We start from the raw sequence: 22,386 nt of genomic DNA on the forward strand, positions 1-22,386 counted from the left end.
TTGGAACAACAAGGATGCTTCCTAGAGCTGGCTGCCTGGCCAAACTGAGCAATCAGAGGAGAAGAGCCTTGGTAAGAGAGATGACCAGGAATCCAATGGTCACTCTGTTTGAGCTCCAGAGATCATGTGTGGAAATGGGAGACACTTGCAGAAGGACAACCATCAATGCAACACTCAATGATCTGGGAATTATGACAGAGTGGCCAGATGGAAGCCTCTCCTCAGAGCAAAAAAGCACTTAAAGGACTTGCAGATTCTCTGGTCTGACGAAACGAAGATTGAACTGTTTAGCTTCAATTTCAAGTGTTATGTCTGGAGGAAACCAGGCATCGATCATCTCCTGTGCAATACCATCCCAACAGTGAAGCATGGTGGTGGCATCATCATGCTGTGGGGGTGTTTTTCAGCAGTGGGGACTGGTCAGGGTAAAATAAAGTGATATCCTTAATAAAAATTCTGGTCCAGAGCGCTCGGGACCTCAGACTGGGCTGAAGGTTCACCTTCCAACAGGACAATGACCCTAAGCATACAGCCAAGACAACCCAAGAGGGGCTTTGGGACAATTCTGTGAATGTCCATGAGGGGCTCAACCATAGCCTGGATTTGATCCCAATCAAACATGTCTGGAGAGACCTGAAAATTGCAGTCCATCGACGGTCCCCATCCAACCTGACAGAGCTTGAGAGGATCTGCAGAGAAGAATGGCAGAAAATCCCCAAATTCAGGTGTTCAAAGCTTGTCGCATCACAGGATGTAATCGCTGCCAAAGGTGCTTCAACTCAGTATTGAGACAAGGGTCTGAATACTTATGTCAATGTGAAATTTCAGTTGTTTTTTTATATATTTAAATTTACGACGTTATCAAAAATCTGGTTTTTGCCATGTCATTATGAGGTATGGTGTTTAGACTAATGCATTTTAGCACAAGACCGCAACATAACAAAATGTGAAACAAATGAAGAGGTCTGAATACTTTCTGAATGCACTGTATATAAAACCAAATTCTTATTTATTTTTTTAAATGATTAGTTGGAGACACAACGTATTTGCTGATGGTGGACGTTTCCATTGTCACATTTTTCTTTGCATGCTCTCGCTTCAATTTAGAACACTTGATTATCTAATAAAAAAAAATATATTGAAGTGAGGATAAAAATATGGATGAATATTTTGATGCAGCAAATCCCCATGATAGGCCAGTGATTTGGAGGTGTACCTGTGGATGTATTTTAAGGCCTACCTTCTAACTCAGTGCCTCTTTGCTTGACATCATGGGAAAATCAAAGAAATCAGCCTCGACCTCAGAAAAATAATTGTGGACCTCCGCTAGTCTGATTCATCATTTCAGGTCTGAAGGTACGTTCATCTGTACAAACAATAGCAAGCAATTATAAACACCATAGGACCACACAGCCATCATACCGCTCAGGAAGGAGATGCATTCTGTCTCCTAGAGAGGAACGTAGTTCACATGTTGAGCAACGAGTGGAAATTTTGTGCTAAACTCCTTCTACATAGCTCCATATTAAACATCAAATATGTTCTTGAATGTCTGCGATCCTGTCACGTCTCAGCGTTTTCTCTTTCATCACAGCATTTTCACTCTCAAACTTTGTCAAATCACACCTGGTTAGGACACTGGATAGGTGTTGCTTCATGCACCTTTTCAGTAAAACTGGAAGAAAGATTCTGAAAGCATCATTTTATGTGGTCTTCATATGCATTATAGTGTATTAATTATGTGTTGGGTGGCGTTTGTTCTATTTGCACTGATGTAAATGAAGATTCTGACCCATTTCAGAGGAAGTAGGTGGTATCTGCAGTATCTGGGGCTGCTAACCAGGACACTGCAGTCTGTCCTTCTTCAGTGAGTCTCAGACTGTCACACCATTACAGCTGCCCTCAATTACGCACAACTGGAGTGCAGTCATCGCTTCATCTGTACTCTGTTCTCCACAACATTTTCCATTACACTCACATTTCCACCTTGCATGCTGTTTCTGGAATTTCTGACTCATTGAAATAATCTTGATATGTTCCACATTGATTGCAGTGTTAATCAAGACCTCTCTGATATGTTTTGTTTCTTCTTTTTAGCTTCTGTATTGAACTTTGAACATGCTGTAATTGGGAAGTTATAAACTTGATTGCTTTGAGTTAAATTTTTGCTCTAGTATAATGGAGCTTCAGAGTTGCTAGAGGTGAAGAGCAAGATGTTCTCGGAGGCTCTCGCTTCATGAATGGCCGTTTGTGTTGAAGCAGTCGCTCAGCTGGTAGGGGGATGCCAGCTGAGGCCTGGTACTTTGGCTCACACTCATACATCTCTGATACAACTGATTCTTTCTGCTGCAACTGACTACTGATCTAGCCGCAGATATTTAAGATTGCTACAAAATATGGCCAAGTTTAAAATAGTTCACCCAAAAATTAAAATGGTCATCATTCACTAACTGTCATGCTCTTCCAAACCCACGTGACTTCTGTGAAACTCAAAAGGAGATGTTAAACAGCATGTAAGTCTCAGTCACCTTTTGCTTGCTTTGCATCTTTTTTCCATAAATTGACACTTGAATGTTCGGTGGCTGAAACTAACATTCTGCTTAATATATCCTTTTCTGTTCCACTGAAGAAAGAAATTCATATTGGTCTGGAATAGCATGATGCGATTGAATGGTGACAGAATTTCCATTTTTGGGTAAGCTGTCTTAAACTTAAAATGGCGAATGTTTTCTGCCTAAAAGCATACACCATTCAAACTACTGCTACAACTCTCAGTCTGAATGTTGGACACTCCCACTGAAATGGTACATAAATATCAGGTCAGGGTGTCTTCAACAGTTGAACATATTGACTGAACATTGGTTCTGTCTACTTCAACTAGCTGTCACTTTGGCAAGCATCTCAATTAATATTGTGCACGCTTAGCGTTGGGGATTTCAACAAACCCCTAACTGTATTACATTTGAGCATGCAAAACACTCTGTTGACTTCCTGTGTAAGCAACCATCTAAACACCTGAAAAGTCTATTTGTAGATTAAAATGTTCAGTGCAAATCTAAAAAATTTAAAGATGGAAGATTTACATGTCATTTAAAACTACAACACATCCGTAATCCTGAAATAATAGCATTATATATATTCCTGTGGATAGAACGCATTACTTTTAGACTGATTCCTTCGGATCAGTTACGGATCTTCTGACTATTTTGTGTGAGTAATCACCCGGATTACAACAGTAAATGGCACACATTATAAGTTAATCTATAGGGTAAACAAATGTGAGCAGGATCGAGGCATGTTTCTCAGTTTCATTTGAAAGTCTTTTCAGGTTTCAGCAAGAACATGGAGTCCTGCTCTCATTCGTTTGCCCTTTAGATTAACTTTTAATATGAGCCATTTACTGTTGAAAGCATCATTTGAACTCTTGCAGCAGGCAAAGACATTTCTCAAAGCACCTCTTCTTTTTTATCTGCAGAAGATGTGCGCAGTGTTCAGAAATATTTGTTCTGCACCAACTAGTCAACTTTTAAAAAGACTTTAATATCGGAAATTGATTTTTCTTTGCATATTTGTAGGGCTGTCACGCTTGATTAAAAACAAATTCCTCTTACAAAATTGCAGAATCAACCATTTAAAAATAAGTGTAAGAGCACTTCACTTTAGATTTGAAAAAATAAAAAAGTTATCTGTTGACCTGAAAAACCATATCAATTCTGGAATAGAACAGCAGTTGAAAAGAAGACATCTAGTTTTCACAGACCTGCCGGACACAGCACTGTAAGTTCACTTGGTAGACTGCATGTGACTTGCGGCTCTTGAGCCCTTCGTTGCCATGCGGTATACACTGAACTCAGCAAAAAACTCATTTTTGCAATATAGGCTTTTATGAAGAAACTAAATGTCATGAAAAAGATGAAAAGTTACACACACAGTGACGGATGCACAAACAATTTCTGTTCAATACATCTGACTGAATCAAGGTAATCTAAGGTTATTTTCAGCAAATTATGGTAAGAGTTCCATTCTGTTTCAATTGATCTCAATTAGAATGTAAACGCTATCTTCTCATGTAAATTAGACTTCAAGATTAAGTTTGTAGTAGTTTGCAATGCACCACTGCCGTTTAATATTTCATAGTGTATGGCCATTATCACAGGTAACACTCAATGTAGGAACCCAGAGAACTTAATTAACTGAATCAATTTGCAGGTCTGTATGCTGTCAGTGAAATCTCAACCTGAGCTTGCTGTTAAAGCCACACGGATGCGTGTCTCTCCGGCACTCAGATGCAATATGAAACAGGCTTACCTGAGGGAGTAACAGCTAGTCTTTGCATGTGAAATTATTAACCGTGTTAAATGCGTACGTGGCAAGCGACAAAGTGCAACAATGCCCGCAACTGCTTCAGCTCAACGCAAGAGATAAAACTTGCTCAAAGATAGGAAAAAACAAACAAAACACCAAATAAAATGTCTTTTACATCTCCATAAAATAGTTTAAGCTTTAATGAAACTTATCCTCAATAAACAAGATTGGTGGGCAGACATTGTTTTCAAAAGATAAAATATTTTATTTAGAATTCTCCATATTTGAGTTCTAAACTGAAATGGGTAGATCATGATGAACTAGGTAATGAAAAAAGATCTTAGAGTAGCCAGTAGAGTAGCCAATGTCTTTCAGCTTGAAGTATATCGTTTTTTTATATTATAGATCTGCTTTGGGTGTCTTTTGGCTTTAGATATTGTTTGCACAATTGTTTTGTAGATGTTATTCAGTCGTGGAGTACATCAAAACTTAGGCTATTGAATGCATTTTATCCAAACATGGCTTCACCTCAACAACATTATACAGGTGCATCCCAAATTTAGAAAAGATCAAAAATCCAGTATCTCAAAATAATAGAATAAAAATGTGTAATACAGAAATGTCGACCTTCTTAAAAGTATGGTAATTTATGCACTCAATACTTGATCGGGCTGCACAAATTATTGCTCAGTGGTCCAAAGTCCTCTTTTCAGTTGAAAGTACATTTGGCATTTCGTTTGGGAAATCAAGGTCCCAGAGTTTGGAGGAAGAGTGGAGAGGAACAGAATCCAAGTTGCTTGAAGTCCAGTGTGAATGTTCTGTCATTGATGATTGGGGGTGCCATTGTTGGTGCACTGTGTTTTCTCATGTCGAGAGTCAATGCAGCTGTCTACCAGGAGATTTTAGAGGACTTCATGCTTCCATCTGCTGACAATCTTTATGGAGATGCTGATTTCCTTTTCCAGCAGGACTTGGCATCTGCCCACAGTGCCAAAACTACTGGTAACTGGTTTGCTGACCATGGTATTACTGTGCTTGATTGGCCAGCCAACTCGCCTGACCTGAACCCCATAGAGAATCTATGGGGTATTGTCAAGACGAAAATGAGAGACACCAGTCCCAACAATACAGACGAGCTGAAGCACCGCTATCAAAGCAACCTGGCTTCCGTAACACCTCAGCAGTCCCACAGGCTGATTGCCTCCATGCCACGCCACGTTGATGCAGTAATTCTTACAAAAGGAGCCCCGACCAAGTTTAGTGCATAAATTAACATACTTTTCAGAAGTTCATCATTTCTGTAATATAAATTCTTTATTCTAATATTTTAAGATACTGGATTTTTGATTTCCATGAGTTGTATGCCGTAATCATCAAGATTACAACAAAAAATGGCTCAAAATATATATAACTTTATGGGTAATGAATCTAGAATATTTTAAAGTTCCACTTTTTGAATTAAATTATGGAAAAAATGTTTCCACGATATATATATATATATATATATATTTTTTAGATGCACCTGTACAATTAATTAAGAGTTAATAATCAGAATAATCATTAGGTTACTCAATTACAAAAATAATCGTTAGTGACAGCCCTACACATTTGCCAGCCATGAGCAACACTGAATTATTCTGTACTTTCCCATTTAAAGAATTATTTTAGCCAAAAATCAAAATCCTCTCATGATTTACTTTCCTTTAGACCATCACAGATGTGTATGACTTTTTCAACCGATCCAGAGTGAAGATTTTTATAAGCACATTTCGGCACTTTTTGTCCACTTTTTGCACGTAAAAAGGTGCCATTAGACTGTTGCTATTTAAAGGACCAAAAGGCATATTTAGGCAGCATAAAAGTAATCCACACTACTCTAGTTGATCAATGAATGTCTACTGAAGCAAATCGATAGGTTTGTGTAAAAAAAAAATCAATAATTAAAACTTGAAAGCAATGGCGTGTTCATGCAAGAAGTCGGAAGCTCGCACTTTGTGTACAACAGAGGAACAAATGCCACGCGAGAGTTAGGTAATTTCAAACAGCAATCCAGCGCTGGCCAGAAGCTATGATTAAAAGTTAAAAACATTTCAATTATCGATTTGTTTCTTACACCAACCTATCAGTTTGCTTCAGAATACATGAATTGATTGACTGGAGTCATGTGGATTACTTTTACACTGCCTAAATATACCTTTTGGAACTTCAAATAGCCAGCAGTTTAATGGCACCAGTTTACTTGTATTGTACGGACAAAATGAGCTAAAATGGGCTTATAAAAATCTTCACTTCGGGTCTGCTGAAGAAAGTAAGTCATACACCTCTGGGATGGTTAAAAGGTAAGTGAATCATGAGAGAATTTTAATTTTTTGGTTTATTAACACTTTAATCTCTTACCAAATCTCGCTGTTACAATTGAGTCCACTGGGGGGCGCAATTGGTGTATGTCGTCGAGGTGTCATATAAGAGGAGATAACATGGCACCTGTGCTTTCAAGCAAAGCCAAGTGTGGCAATACGTGTTGTATTTTTATTTGTATTGAATTGTACTTTAATATACAATATTAAATGCTTTGCCCAAAACACATTATCTTGGTGAGTGTAATGTCACGGAAATGTTATTGATGTAAAATTGTTGCCTTAGAACCCACCAGTCAATGGAAACGATTAAGTTTACAGTGGTAAACTTCATGACCAAATTGGTTTAAATTCAGGATAGTAATATTGCTCTACTTGAATGTAGATCCACCAGCTGAGGGAAAGAAACTGTTCCTGAGTCTGCTTGTGCGAAAGCGAAGACTCCTATAGCATCTCCCAGATGGGAGAGGAGTAAACAGACCGTGGTTGGGGTGAGAGGTGTCTTTGATAATGCTTCTCACCCTCCTTAGGCAGCATTTATTGTGAATTTCTTTGATGGAGGGTCTGAAATCTGAATGTTGGACTTCCTTTTTCATCCAGGGTTTCCGATTGGGGTATGCTTTAATTGTTTTATGGGTGGTTACCATGTCGACACACCTGTTGATGTGTTGCAGAACAGAATTTGTGTAGCTGTTAATGTCGGTGTGGGAGTCCAGGTTGGCCTGAGAAGCAAACACATTCCAGTCTGTGTTCTGGAACTCATGCTTTAGTGAAGATTCTGCTCCTTCCAGCCACACTTTTACAGTCCTCACTGTGGGTTTAACAGGTTTGATGATGGGGGTGTATTTGGGGAATAGGAACAGGGATAAGTGATCGGATTGTCCAACATGGGGGAGGGGGGTGGCTTTGTAGGCATCAGAGATGTTTGTATAAACATGATCAAGAGTGTTGTCGTCTCTTGTAGGGCAAAAAACGTTTTGATAAAATTTGGGGAGTGCTGTCCTCAAATTGGCGTGATTGAAATCGCCAGCAATGATAAAAGCTCCGTCCGGATGCGTTTGTTTGTTGTTTACTAACAACAGAAGATAGTTCCTTCATGGCTAGCTTAGCATTAGCATCCGGGGGTACATATACTGCAGCGATTATGGTAGATGTAAATTCACGGGACCGGTAAAAGGGTCTGCACTTGATAAAGAGGTACTCGATATCAGCAGAACAGTGAGATTTGGTAATAACAGCATCAGTGCACCAAGTTCTGTTTACATAGATGCAAACACCCCCACCTTTGCTTTTACTGGAGTCCACAGCAGTTCTGTCAGCTCTATGGATGCTGCGCCCCTCTAGCTCAATCGCGCTGGTTGGAATGGTGCTATTTAGCCAAGTTTCCGTGAAAACCATAATATTGCAGTCCAAAAACATTCGCTGAGTAATCCATAGCCGTAGTTCGTCAATCTTATTTGCTAGAGACTGTACAATGCCGTGTGTATCAAATATGATACACAAAGTTTCTCTCTGTTCAAGCTGACGAGTATGGTATGTAACTTTGACATGTTTATGGCATTGTGGTTATTTGTGGGGAAACAAATGGTTTCAAAATAATGATCTTTTAAAAATGTCAGCAGGCTTGTGCAAAAAGTGACATGTTGGGATAAATTACAAGTAAAAGTGACCGTAAGGATTATATTGTTACTGATATTTTAAAATGACTATTTGCTGAATATAAGTAACTTGTGTTTGGTTAAAATTTTGTTTATTATTTTATTGGAAAACCACTTTTTGAAATCCATGTATCAAATATGATACAAGCTTTTGAGGAATATCTCTCAATCACCATTACATTCCATTCATGCACACCACAACAACAACAAAATCACAGAGCTTTGAAAATTCTGACATGTACTTTTTCTAAGATATATTTAAAGTATTATGTAATATTTCTGTGTATATTCGTATATGCCGCCTGCTCTGTTATTATAAAGATCTCATTATTTTACATTACAATCTATTATGATGTCATCTTACCATAAGTTTCTGAGACCCAGCGAAAAAATACATATGATAAAAATGATTGAAAAAATTATATTTTCATATTTTATTTGATGCGCTGATTTGAACTGTGGTACATTTCAATCCATATTTATAGACCAAGGAGAGGAAGTTGTCATGGCCAGACTTTCAAACATTTGGTAACTCTGAAAAGCCCAGGGGATCCTCTAATAGTACCCAGAGATTTACCACTGTAGCATGTATGGGATAAGAAAATATTTTGTGTAGGACATGAATTGCTGGGCCTCAGGACACTTTTTCATATTTCGAAGGGAAGGTCTCTTGATTTTATGTCGACATCATTCACTATGTCAGTGTGTTACTACATAACGATAAATTGCAAAAATGTGAAAAATTTACACAATTCCCCTCAAATAGAACTGAAATTTAAGCACAAATGGAGCACCATTTCGGGCAGAATTGGTTAAAGGCTCACTAAAGAAGTTCTCGTGCTTGAAATATGTATTTGCTTTATTTTTTACACTCTGACCTTTATTTCCTTTTAAAGCCACACATAACCAGCAAAGTCTGAACTTGGCTCAGTGTTTGCTTGACAGGTGAGAGGTGGTGCTTTGTTGCTGTCCGGATTGCTTGAGGATGGATTAGGGTTTACACCACATGTGTTTTGGACCCCTTTTACACCTGTATTTAGTGCTGACCACTTGTAATCTTATCACCTGAAATGCATCTTAATACCAGGTGTGTTCAGTGTCATTGTGAGAACAATAAATGTTTCATTGCAAAAAATCATAATGGTCCTAAAAAAGGTTTCATTTTCTGCTAAATATAATTTCATTCTTATCATTAAAATATGATCTGGACACCCACTCTTTCAATTGCATAGCCCTCTATTTGGCTGCTGCACAGCTGTTGCTGTGGTGGTGTCTTATGCTGTATGCATGTTTTTAGATTATTTGATCTTGTAGCAGTGTTGCAAGGCAGTGCTGTGGCATGTCCAAACAGGGTTTTCATCTGGGTGTAGGATTAATCCATCCGGGAATGTCTTTGGTGAGATTAGTCAAAGTAACACAGTTGATCTGAAGAGGTCTGGTATGGATGCTACAGTGGCCAGTGACTTAAGGATTTTAGTGAAAGAGAGAGAGACAGGAAGAGGCAGTAAAAACAAGATTAGATCAGCTGGAGTCAGCTGACTGTCCTGTGCTTTAGACAGGTTTGTCTATCAGGCAAAGGCTCAAGCCAGCATAAGCGAGAGAGCGAGAGATAGAGTGTGTAAGGGAGGAGCTGTACAATCTGAGCTGAATGTATAATGAAGCATCTGTCTCCGACATGTGAATGATTACAGCTTTCCAGGGGGAAGAAGCGAGTGGATGCGTTAGCTGGAGGGAGGGTAGGACTGTGTGTGTGTGATCGGAGCGTAATCTGCCTGCAGATGGACAGAGAAGGGAGAGATGGAGAGACGATTGCTACTACATGAGGAAGGCAACAGGCACCTCAGCCCCCACCTCGACTGGGAGCGACGAGGACAAGCAGGTGGCATCGCTAACGTGATAGTCTTCTCACTGCTCGCCTCCACCTTCCCACGGTCCCCCCTCACTGGCAGCACTGCAGCTCCTGTGCATTTTTTGCGCTCTGCACAGAAATATTAACTGTGATCTTGAACGACTGTATGAGTGCTTGTTTCTTTTGGTTTTGGTCACCTTTGAAATGTGTTGATCTTTTATTTTACCTCCTTTTTTTTCCTCGGTTTGTGATGTAATGGCTGCAGTTTTTGCAGAAAGTCCCAAATCTGGTAAGCAGATGAACTGAAATGCAACCTTGATGTTGTTTTTTCATTTATAAATGCCATGCTTGTCGTCGTATTCCCGTTTGTTGCTGATATCCTGTCCCTCGTCATTTTCAGCTGACTGCCAGACATCTGTCTTCATGTCAAGTGTACTATCCTGGAGTATGTTGCATGTCTCAGTTGTAGCAGCGTAGAGAATGTGTGACCAGTTTGATTTAGACTTGTAAGTAGTGCTCGGCTATATTCAGCAGGCGTGTTTGCTGTGCCTCACCCCTTTTTTATCCTGCTTTTTCTCTTCTTTCCAATGAAGGACTTTGGCCTCTAACTTCACACACCAACCATGACATTTCATGAAAGGAGGGGCGAAGTTCTGTACTACTGATATCACATTTAGTTTGTGTAGTTATATGAAAGGATTGCAACTGTATGATGGGTTGAAAGTCCACTGTACAAGACTGTCAGGAAAAGCTGTCATGATTTGGAAGCCAACACATTTAACAGAATAAGACAAACACAATGGAATCTAGATTTTGTTTTAATCTGTCATTCTTCATACTTTAACTGAGGTGTTGCGGTAGTATACCTTGGATTGTAGATTTTGAAATGATTACTGATGTCAGATTCAACACTGTTGCTAACCAGGGCAGTTGTACACCTCTGGTCTCTGTGTCCCTTCGGTCTCGTGTGGTGACCTAGACGGTGGGTAACATGTTCTTGTTACTCTGAATTACTATTTATTATGAGTATTTTGGGCTGTTTAGTGCTTGGTGTTGTATCTCAATTAGGGATGGGCATTTTGGTCATTTTGTCTACTCGAGTACTTTGACTAATTACTTGAGTACTTGTCCCGTACTAAAGGGGCAATTACATAATAACCGTATACATAATAACATGTCTGCTGCATTGTCTTGTTGTTCCAGTGTAATGTCTTTTCATTATTATAGGCTGTTATAAATAGTATGTTACAAAATGTACAAAAGATTGCATAATCAAAAAATAATGCATCATATCTTGTCAGTATGTGAAGATTTGCTGCCCAACTCAATGAAAGATTGTGCTCAATGTGCATCTGTCTGTTCTTCCTTCAGGTTACCGTAGAAATCTTAGTAAGTGCACACCAGTTTTTTTTTGTGAGTCTGAACCGTCTATTTTCAAATAACAGGATATGCCATTACCATTGCATTTTTGAAGATGCTGCATTGTGTTCCATTTAACTACGCTCTGTCTAGCTGTTTGAAACACTCGCCTGTTGTACACTGCCACACACGCTAGGTGTGTGTGTGTGTGTGTGTGAGACACCAAATGTTCGCTCTTGTGAGGAAAGCCGTGATACTCAGAGAGTCTGAATTTCCACCTTTCAACTGAAGAAAGTGCAACTGCACATTATGACACATTATATCGTATATCTAACTTCTTCATTTATTTCTTCGAGATGCAGATGTGTGTTACACGCAGGGCAACACTCAGTGACAAACATTTACTTTTATGAAATAATATCCATTATCAAGTCAAAGTTCTTACATTTAAATGATAATAAAGTGTTTTTAGCAAACGTTTTGCAGAGACAGGTGTTCAAAACACTGTTAATTACACTCTTTGTTTTGATTATTGTAACGATAGCATTGCAGCGCTGTATCAGTTTGTTTGCCATGAGAAGACTCTGATAATTAATGTACCCCTCAAAGTCACAACTTAATCAATCTCAAAATTAAAAAAAAAGCTCCCTCTTTATTTTAGTTGTCAGGTAATTGTCACTGGATTTCGAATTAAGTGAAAAGTCACATCATGCGTGATCACTATCGATCATCATTTCAAGATCGATCATTGCTGCTACGTCCTAGTTACCGAGTCCTCGAGTACTCATGCCCATACCTAATCTCAATGTGTGAAATGGAGACTGATCCTCTGATTGGTATACAGCATCATAATAGAGTTTAAAAGGAAGGATTTATCTGTTTACTTCCACCTGAGATCAGATAACTGTTGTTTTTTACTGTAATTCAGAGCAGAAATTGTAATTAGAGGTTTGCAGCTACAGTGAGGAAAATAAGTATTTGAACACCCTGCTATTTTGCAAGTTCTCCCACTTGGAAATCATGGAGGGGTCTGAAATTGTCATCGTAGGTTCATGTCCACTGTGAGAGACATAATCTAAAAAAAAAAATCCAGAAATCACAATGTATGATTTTTTAACTATTTATTTGTATGATACAGCTGCAAATAAGTATTTGAACACCTGTCTATCAGCTAGAATTCTGACCCTCAAAGACCTGTTAGTCTGCCTTTAAAATGTCCACCTCCACTCCATTTATTATCCTAAATTAGATGCACCTGTTTGAGGTCGTTAGCTGCATAAAGACACCTGTCCACCCCATACAATCAGTAAGAATCCAACTACTAACATGGCCAAGACCAAAGAGCTGTCCAAAGACACTAGAGACAAAATTGTACACCTCCACAAGGCTGGAAAGGGCTACGGGGAAATTGCCAAGCAGCTTGGTGAAAAAAGGTCCACTGTTGGAGCAATCATTAGAAAATGGAAGAAGCTAAACATGACTGTCAATCTCCCTCGGACTGGGGCCCCATGCAAGATCTCACCTCGTGGGGTCTCAATGATCCTAAGAAAGGTGAGAAATCAGCCCAGAACTACACGGGAGGAGCTGGTCAATGACCTGAAAAGAGCTGTGACCACCGTTTCCAAGGTTACTGTTGGTAATACACTAAGACGTCATGGTTTGAAATCATGCATGGCACGGAAGGTTCCCCTGCTTAAACCAGCACATGTCAAGGCCCGTCTTAAGTTTGCCAATGACCATTTCGATGATCCAGAGGAGTCATGGGAGAAAGTCATGTGGTCAGATGAGACCAAAATAGAACTTTTTGGTCATAATTCCACTAACCGTGTTTGGAGGAAGAAGAATGATGAGTACCATCCCAAGAACACCATCCCTACTGTGAAGCATGGGGGTGGTAGCGTCATGCTTTGGGGGTGTTTTTCTGCACATGGGACAGGGCGACTGCACTGTATTAAGGAGAGGATGACCGGGGCCATGTATTGCGAGATTTTGGGGAACAACCTCCTTCCCTCAGTTACAGCATTGAAGATGGGTCGAGGCTTGGTCTTCCAACATGACAATGACCCGAAGCACACAGCCAGGATAACCAAGGAGTGGCTCTGTAAGAAGCATATCAAGGTTCTGGCGTGGCCTAGCCAGTCTCCAGACCTAAACCCAATAGAGAATCTTTGGAGGAAGCTCAAACTCCGTGTTTCTCAGCGACAGCCCAGAAACCTGACTGATCTAGAGAAGATCTGTGTGGAGGAGTGGGCCAAAATCCCTCCTGCAGTGTGTGCAAACCTGGTGAAGAACTACAGGAAACGTTTGACCTCTGTAATTGCAAACAAAGGCTACTGTACCAAATATTAACATTGATTTTCTCAGGTGTTCAAATACTTATTTGCAGCTGTATCATACAAATAAATAGTTAAAAAATCATACATTGTGATTTCTGGATTTTTTTTTTTAGATTATGTCTCTCACAGTGGACATGCACCTACGATGACAATTTTAGACCCCTCCATGATTTCTAAGTGGGAGAACTTGCAAAATAGCAGGGTGTTCAAATACTTATTTTCCTCACTGTATGTAGTTTGTTTTATAAGTCATGTTAATTGATGTATATGTATTTTTAGCCTGTACTTGACTGTCAATGTTGAATATTGTTGTGAATAGTGTTGAATTCTTCAGCACTTGTCGTACTGGAGATCTACTCACACTTATCAAACCAGCACCTGTCAAACTCCCACACGCAAACTGTAATGCTGTCCTCCCACCCAGAAAGGACTATTTGTAGAAAGACATCATGAATATCAAGTTTTCTCACTAGCACAATGCATATTATATGTCAAGCTTCAATTAACACAGTTTTTGTCTTCCACAGGCCTATTCCCAGGACGCCTACCTTAAAGGTCATGGTGCATACAGTGGAAATGCCCACCATATCCCAGAGCCACCCCCTATATGTTACCCTCGAGTAGACTGTAAGCCCCCGGGGATGGCCCAGGCCACTGAAACATCAGTCCCGGGGGGTGTACCATCTGATCTAGGATACCGTGTGGAGATACCAGTACCCCCCTCCCCTTCACCACAAATTCCAAAGACGCAGACAGCGGTGTGTGTGTGCAATGAAAGTGTTCGGACTGTGGTGGTACCTCCTGATGTTCACATGGGCCGTATGGGTCATAGGGGCGACTATGGTCTAATAGGTCCTGATCCAATCATGATCCGAGCCAGGCCTGGTGCGGTGTCTGGTGTTCGACCGCCATACCTCCACCCTCGCAAAGCTGACATGTTCACTTCAGGTTACCCTGGAGATTCATATGCCATTCCACCTACACATTACTCGCCTGCCTCCTCAATCACTTCATCTGCTACCCACCAGAACATTGACTGGCGAACTTACCAAACATACCGGGAATACATTGATAATAAGGGTCTCCACAATTATAGTCGGACTATTCAAGAGCGTTTAGACAGCCTGCGGGCTGCCTCCCAAATTATTCACAGTGGCCCTCACTGTGGACCTCAACCTGTCTGGGCCAATAAGTTACGCCGCAGAAGCACATCTCATGACCGGGCTTACCAGGGGCCCTCTGTGCTTCCTCCACGCAGTGCCTCACAGGATAGGATGAGTGTGGCGGAGAGAGCAGGCCACACCAGGGATTGGCATCCTCGAAGCGTGTCCTCTGATGGTCTGATGCGGATGTCCCGTGCTCATTTTTCAGACTATGTAGAACATGGTGAACTAGTTTCTGGTGTGCCATGGTCCACTTTGGACAGACAGCTGTATAGCAAAGTAGACCAGAGTCGTCGTCCTAGTAGACAGTCTCTCGCACCACGGGCGGTACTTTATCGCCATCCCGCAGGGTATGGAATGAGCGTCAGGGGTGTTGCTGGTTCCCATATGCAAAGCTCCAGAATGGACATCCCACCCCCTTCTTTTCCAGAGCGACCTCGTAATGGTGTAAACCAGGCCAAAGAGCCTCTCTCCAAAGACCAAAGTGGAACTGGTGTTGGTATTCGTGTTTATAATTCTGCCTCAGTTCAATCCAGAACTATGGCCAAAACCATGCAGTGCCCAGAAACGAGGAAAGAGACTGCTGTGGGACATGGATCATTGTGTTCTGCTCCGCCCTCTCAAAGGCTGCAGGTTGGGGCATCTGCTCAGAGAACACACCCACAGGATCTCAAAGGGCTACCGGTAAATGGGTCCAGTCCAGTGGGAGGTGTAGTCCTCAGAGAGAAGCCTCCAAATGGAAAGGGCGCCCCACAACCTCTCCGCCACCCTTCGTACATCCTTGCTGTGAATGACACCGATGGGTCCGAGCCAGCAGAGGGTGGCGCCTGCTGGTTGCCCAATGATGCACGCCGGGAGATGCACATGAGGAAACTGGAGGAGCGACTAGACTCCTCCTTTTGCTCCAGTAATCTGGACGAATCACTTGACTCCATTCCCTTCATCGGTAAGTGCAGTTTATGTAACCATAGCAATGCCCACCCGGCAACAAGCTTGAGCTGGTAGTAGGGATTGTTTTAGAGCTGCAGCACATCATTTAGAAAAATAGTTGGCTACATGTAGGCCATGCTGGAGGAGAAGTAATGTGCTATTAATTTTCTTTATGCACAATTTAGGGCATGAATGCTTTTCAGTATTAGTTATGGTCCAGCTCCTTATTCTATCTTATGGTGTAGCCTTTCACTATTAAAATTGTACAACAATTCAAAGTCCTGATCCCATGTGTCCAGATAGAGGTTATCATGGCCGAATCTTGCTTTGTATTTTCTGTAATCTCAAAGCATGAAGAGTAGGGGTGATTTGTGCTGGGAGTGGAAATCTAGGTAGGTAGGTAGGTAGGTAGGTAGGTAGGTGTGTGTGTGTGTGTGTGTGTGTGTGTGTGTGTGTGTGTGTGTCATGGTGGAGTTCAGTGAGGAGATTGCCTTCCCTTATACTTTAATGCCTGAGAATGGCATATTGAGTGGTAGCCTAGCTGTGCTCAGTCACAGTTCATCTTTGATATACAGTATGCCTTGTACACCAGCCTTTTGATGTTTGGGATTAACTGATTTGTTATGATGGTGCCAAAAACTTTGAACCACCTTTTGTACTGTTACACGTTTAGGTGAAAGTTTCTTACGGAATGTAAACACAAGAGTGATAGTAAAATCTAACTAGAGATGAGTAAACACATTTTTTTTATTGTGTGTTTGTTTAACACCACATTGTCATTAGGACTGGGTGATATATTAAATATACAATATGTATTAATAATTTTGAAGATAATTTAAAATTAATTGGCCATTGAGTCTGTCACAAGACTTGTTTCAGGTCTCTTCTTATTTTGAGTGTATTAGTGTGTTAACACTGAGATTATTTGTAATCACTTCTCTGACTTAAACTTCAGTTGCAAATGACAAATGAGTTGGTAAATTCGATTCAATCTCGTGAATCAGTTAAAATAGTCAATATCATAGTTAAAGTATATTAAGAAAATGTAATTAAATTGTCATCTCTCAATTTTCACCTTAAATGCCAGCGTGACAGTTTTTTTTTTTTATGTTTTAGGATAAAACCTATTTTATATATATATATATATATTTATTTATTTATTATTTTTATTTTTTTTATTTTATTTTTTTTTAAGGTAAATTGCTATAGCAGTTCAGTTCAAATGATGATTCGTTTGTTGGAAGAAATTTATTATTTTAAGCCATTTCAGAGCAAATAAATACAATGTTGTCAACAGGCTAAACATTTTTAAGGAATTCCTGTATTGCCAAGCCTTACTTTCCATTTATGGTTTTTATTTTGTGCCGTTCTATTGCAGTCTAAACGTTGCTTGCAGCAGTCACCAAATATTTTGCACTTATTTGTACCTAACCTGATATTTATGATTGGCCTTAAAAGCTTTTATGTGAGTGTCATTGACTCCAGTGGTTTCTGGTGATTGTAAATCAATAATAATTAAAGTCTAGAATAGGGCATAGGGGTCCACTGTAATTCTTATGAATTATTGTTGGAATGCTCTAGATTTTCTCTTGGTAATTTTGTTAAAGTCTCATTTTTCATTTTAGCATTGATACTAAGACATGTATGGTTTCTTTGGAAAACAGCATTCCTATCTTGAGCATACACTGATGCAACATTTGTGTACCGATATAAGATTATTTAGAACAAATGCTGATATCGAAAGTTTGGAGGTTCTGCTTTTTTATGCCAACTTGTTTCAAATCACCGATAAATGATTACACAATTTCGAAAGAAATGTACATAATAATTTTATTCTCTATATCTCTACATGTCTTCCATGTTTCAGAGTAACTGGTCTCAGTTATAAACAAAACACTGAAACAAAGAGCATTTGACAGATTTTGTCAGATTTGTACTAGGGTTGTGCAATATATAAGTTAAAATGATGTACCGTGACGCCAACGTTTTTAGAATGATATGATATTGACAATCAAGTAAAACAATTTGATAAGGCAAAGTGTGATTTATTAAACCACAAAAGGATGCAATTTAATTAAATATATAATCTGCATGCGCTAGGGTTGCCGCAATTATACGGTTTCACTATTGACCAAAATTAAAAATGTCACGTTTAATTTAACCACAAGAATTTAGAATCCATGGTTAAAACCGTGAAATGCTTAATTTAGACGTGGCAAAAAATATTATATAGAATGTATAAATATATGATATAACAAATAGGGATGCACCGAAATTTCGGCCGCCGAAAATTTTCGGCCGAAAATGGCACTTTCGGTTTTCGGCCGAAAATATGAGCCGAAAATATATACCTCCTCGCCCCGCCCCTCAGTGCTCAGATTTCAATCTGGATCGATGTAGCCCTTATCACAGCTGTTAGATAATTCCACAACGGCGCTACCAAACAAAGGCGATCATGTCAGCGGTGTGGAAATTCTTCAAAGTTTCTGATAAGGACATCAAATTTGCGATCTGCAGTGTTTATTCAGCAGAACTTTCAAGATATATATATACAGAATACAGCAAGAGATTCTACAGGAAAATGTCACAACTAGCGCAGCTACACCACAACTTGAGACGTATTTATCTGAACTACGCCAGAAGGGACAATCCCCTTGACTACGGTCGCATAAATAAAGACCGCTTTCCTTTGCTTGCGCGGATTGCGCACAGGTATTTATCTTCCCAAGCACCAGCACAGAGAGTGAGAGACTGTTCATTGCAGCATCTCATGTTCTTGATGAGCTTTCTGACAGGAGAGACTGTCAGAAAGTTTAGCAACTTTTGTTCTTGAAGAGAAACCTGTCACTTGTAGTTAAATAGAAAGCGGTCCAATTTGATGTGTATAGCAATTACATTACACTTGTTCTTCACTTGAGGATACATCTGTCGTTTACAGTTGAGGTTGGATTTAGTTCAATTACTGTTGTTTTGCACAATCATTTTCACTTAAAGTGTGCATACGTTTACATAAACAGAATAGAGCACTGATCTATATATATAATTATATATTATAGATATATATAGATCAGTGGAATAGAGGCCCTCTGCCATTCTGTGTTCTGCCTGTTGTTTTAATTAAAATTACTGTTGCATATTTAAACTTTTTGAAAGATGCGTTCATTACTCATATAAGTTCATTACTTGACTGTTGTTGTGCATATAATAGTTTTCTAAAACTTTACATTATTTGGATAATTGTTAATAAAATCTGTAAAATTTGATTTTTACAGAACTGAAAGATGAATAATATTTAATATAGTTTTAATATATTTTTTGTCCAATTTTGTTGTGCTACTTTCAATAAAAGTGTGATTTTATTTTATTGGTTTGTAGTTTTTCAATTCAGATTAGTTAAATTCATGAAATTAATGAAAAGTATCAAATTAATACAATTATACACAACATTTTTTTTTTTAAATAGGTAAAAATTTCGGTTTCGGTTTTCGGCCAAGTGCATCCTGGATTTTCGGTTTTGGTTTCGGCCCAGAATTTTCATTTCGGTGCATCCCTAATAACAAAGTTATTCATAAGATTTTGTAACCTAAATGTGAAAAACTCTTGAGCATGTGTGGGTACTGGAGCTGTTGCTATGGTTACGGATGGTGGCCGTGTGGTGCTTGGCCAGGTGTCACAGAATGAACGTAAACTTTCAGATCATATGAAACTGCGGCTACTACACACAAACTCCAAAATATATCAGAGGAATTCAATCTACCTGACTCATTTCCACCTAACAAAAAATTGTCTATTAGGGAGCATTTAAATGACTGACTGAAGACAACAGACGTAAATTATGCTGACACAATTAATAGAAACACATCCTACAAATGGGACAGGATGCTCCATTAGTCATCATACAACAAACTAGTAAGTTTGATATTTTTAGCTGTGGTGATTTTAAAGTGATGAATAAAAGATGGAACTTTTTGTAATTTTTAATCTTGCTCACAGTGTGCAGTGCATTGCGTATAGTTACTATCACCGATTAAACTTAACGTTTTTCATCCTCATTATTTAAAGCATTGCTTCCGTACAAATGAATGCGATCAACAATAAGTGTAAATTTGAGTCATTAGCAGACTTTAAATTGCCTGTTGTGAGCAATATTCTCATTATTATGCATAGTCCACAGGTTTATATGTAAGTTGTTGTGGACAGTAATTTTATAGAGTCTAATTTAATTAAATTTTTTTATGTTGGGGTGTTTGACAGACAATGTGTTGCTTTTAAAAAACTGTTGCAGAAGACAAAACTGTTGGATGCCTTGAACTAGTCTACATGTTGCGCACCCACAATAATCTTGCATTTACGCACTTTAAAAATTTGAATGCCCAATGCACTCGAAGTCCACGCGATGGCGTAGTGACTCGCCTCAATCTGGGTGGCGGAGGACGAATCTCAGTTTCCTCCGCTTCTGAGACGTCAATCTCCGCATCTTATCTTGTGGCTTGTTGAGTGCGTTATCGCGGGGACATAGCACCTGTGGAGGCTTCACGCTATTCTCCGCAGCATCCACGCACAACTCGCAATGCGCCCCACCGAGAGCGAGAACCGCATTATAGTGACCACGAGGAGGTTACCCCATGTGACTCTACCCTCCCTAGCAACCAGGCCAATTTGGTTGCTTAGGAGACTTAGCTGGAATCACCCAGCACCTTCTGGATTTGAATTTGCGATTCCAGGGGTGGTAGTAAGCGTCTTTACTCGCTGAGCTACCCAGGCCCCCACATTTACACACTTTTCAAGCACTCCGGAACACATCACTGAGCTCGGGATGCGCATAAGCAGTGTCATCATTGTCATCATAGCGTCTCATATTATATACCTCCTATTCTTTTTTTATGTATTTATCAGTTTTCTTATTTTAGGGCTGCCTGTAGCATCCACATATCCCCAGAAATACAGTTGAAGAAATCAGTGGTTTACATACTTGGATTGAAGTCATTAAAACAAATTTTTTTAACCACTCCACAGATTTCATATTAACATAATATAGTTTTGGCAAGTCGTTTAGGACAGCTACTTTGTGGATTACACGATTCATTTTTCCAACAAATGTTTACTAGACTTTTCCAACTTTTAATTGACTAGATCACAATTCCAGTGGGTCAGAAGTTTACATGCACTAAGTTAACTTTCCTTTTAAGCAGCTTGTAAAATTCCAGAAAATTATGTCAAGCCATTAGACAATTAGCTTCTGATAGGAGGTGTACTAAATTGGTTTACCTGTGGATGTATTTTAAGGCCTACCTTTAAACTCAGTGACTCTTTGCTTGACATCATGGATTCTGGAGGAAACCGGTAGACGAGTATCTATATCCACAATAAAACGAGTCTTATGTCGACATAACCTGAAAGGCTGCACAGCAAGGAAGAAGCCACTGCTCCAAAACTGCCATAAAAAAACCCCAAAGTGCACATGGAGACAAAGATCTTAAATAACCTCTTGTGTTATGAAACAAAAACTGAAAAGTTTGGCCATAATGACCATCATTATGTTTGGAGGAAAAAGGGTGAGGCTTGCAAGCCAAAGAACATCCCAACTGTGAAGCATGGGGGTGGCAGCATCATGTTGTGGGGGTGTTTTGCTGCAGGAGGGACTGGTGCACTTCACAAAACAAATGGCATCATTAGGAACGAAAATGATGTGGACATATTGAAGCAAAATGTCAAGACATCAGCCAGGAAGTTAAAGCTCTGTCACAAATGGGTCTTCCAAATGGACAATGACCCCAAGCATACATGCAAATTTGTGGCGAAATGGTCTAAGGACAACAAAGTCAAGATATTGGAGTGTCCATAACAAAGCCCTGACCTCAATCCAATAGAACATTTCTGGGTAGAACAGAAAAAGCGTGTGAGAGCAAGGAGGCTTACAAGCCTGACTCCGTTATATGAGTTCTGTCTGGAGGAAGCTTGTGGAAGGCTACCCAAAAAGTTTGACCGAAGTAAAACAATTTAAAGGCAATGCTACCAAATACTAACAAACCTTACGTAAACTTCTGACCCACTGGGAATGTGATGGGGGAAAAAAATACTGAAATAAATAATTCTCTCTTCTATTACTAACATTTGACATTCTTAAAATAAATAGCGATCCTAACGGACCTAAAATAGGGAATGTTTTCTACGAAATGTCAGGAATTGTGAAAAACTGAGTTTAAATATATTTAGCTAAGGTGTATGAAAACTTCTGACTTCAACTGTATGTCCACTAAGACATTCAGTTGTGATATGACATGCATTTTGTGCATCAGTGCTGTTGTATAAGAAAAATTGCAAATATAGATTTTTTTTCTCAGACGATAATCTCACCGTCAAACTCACACCACAGCATCCCTAGCATGTGCATGATTCAGAATGAATGAGAGGTGCTCTCATCTACTA

The 22,386-nt window shown here is 39.5% G+C and overlaps 1 protein-coding gene across 2 annotated transcripts in view; it reads left to right on the forward strand.

Moving 5' to 3' along the window:
* The window catches only part of arhgap21b (Rho GTPase activating protein 21b), a 103,124-nt gene that overhangs the window by 54,676 nt on the left and 26,062 nt on the right, over positions 1-22,386 (forward strand). For both annotated transcript variants that reach the window (XM_052133471.1, XM_052133472.1), the window contains exon 8: positions 14,392-15,973. In XM_052133471.1, the coding sequence (XP_051989431.1) occupies positions 14,392-15,973 (1,582 nt within the window). The remainder of the gene's footprint in view (positions 1-14,391; positions 15,974-22,386) is intronic.

The sequence above is a fragment of the Xyrauchen texanus genome, chromosome 9 (genome assembly GCF_025860055.1).
Source record: "Xyrauchen texanus isolate HMW12.3.18 chromosome 9, RBS_HiC_50CHRs, whole genome shotgun sequence".
Taxonomy (NCBI): Eukaryota; Metazoa; Chordata; class Actinopteri; order Cypriniformes; family Catostomidae; genus Xyrauchen; species Xyrauchen texanus.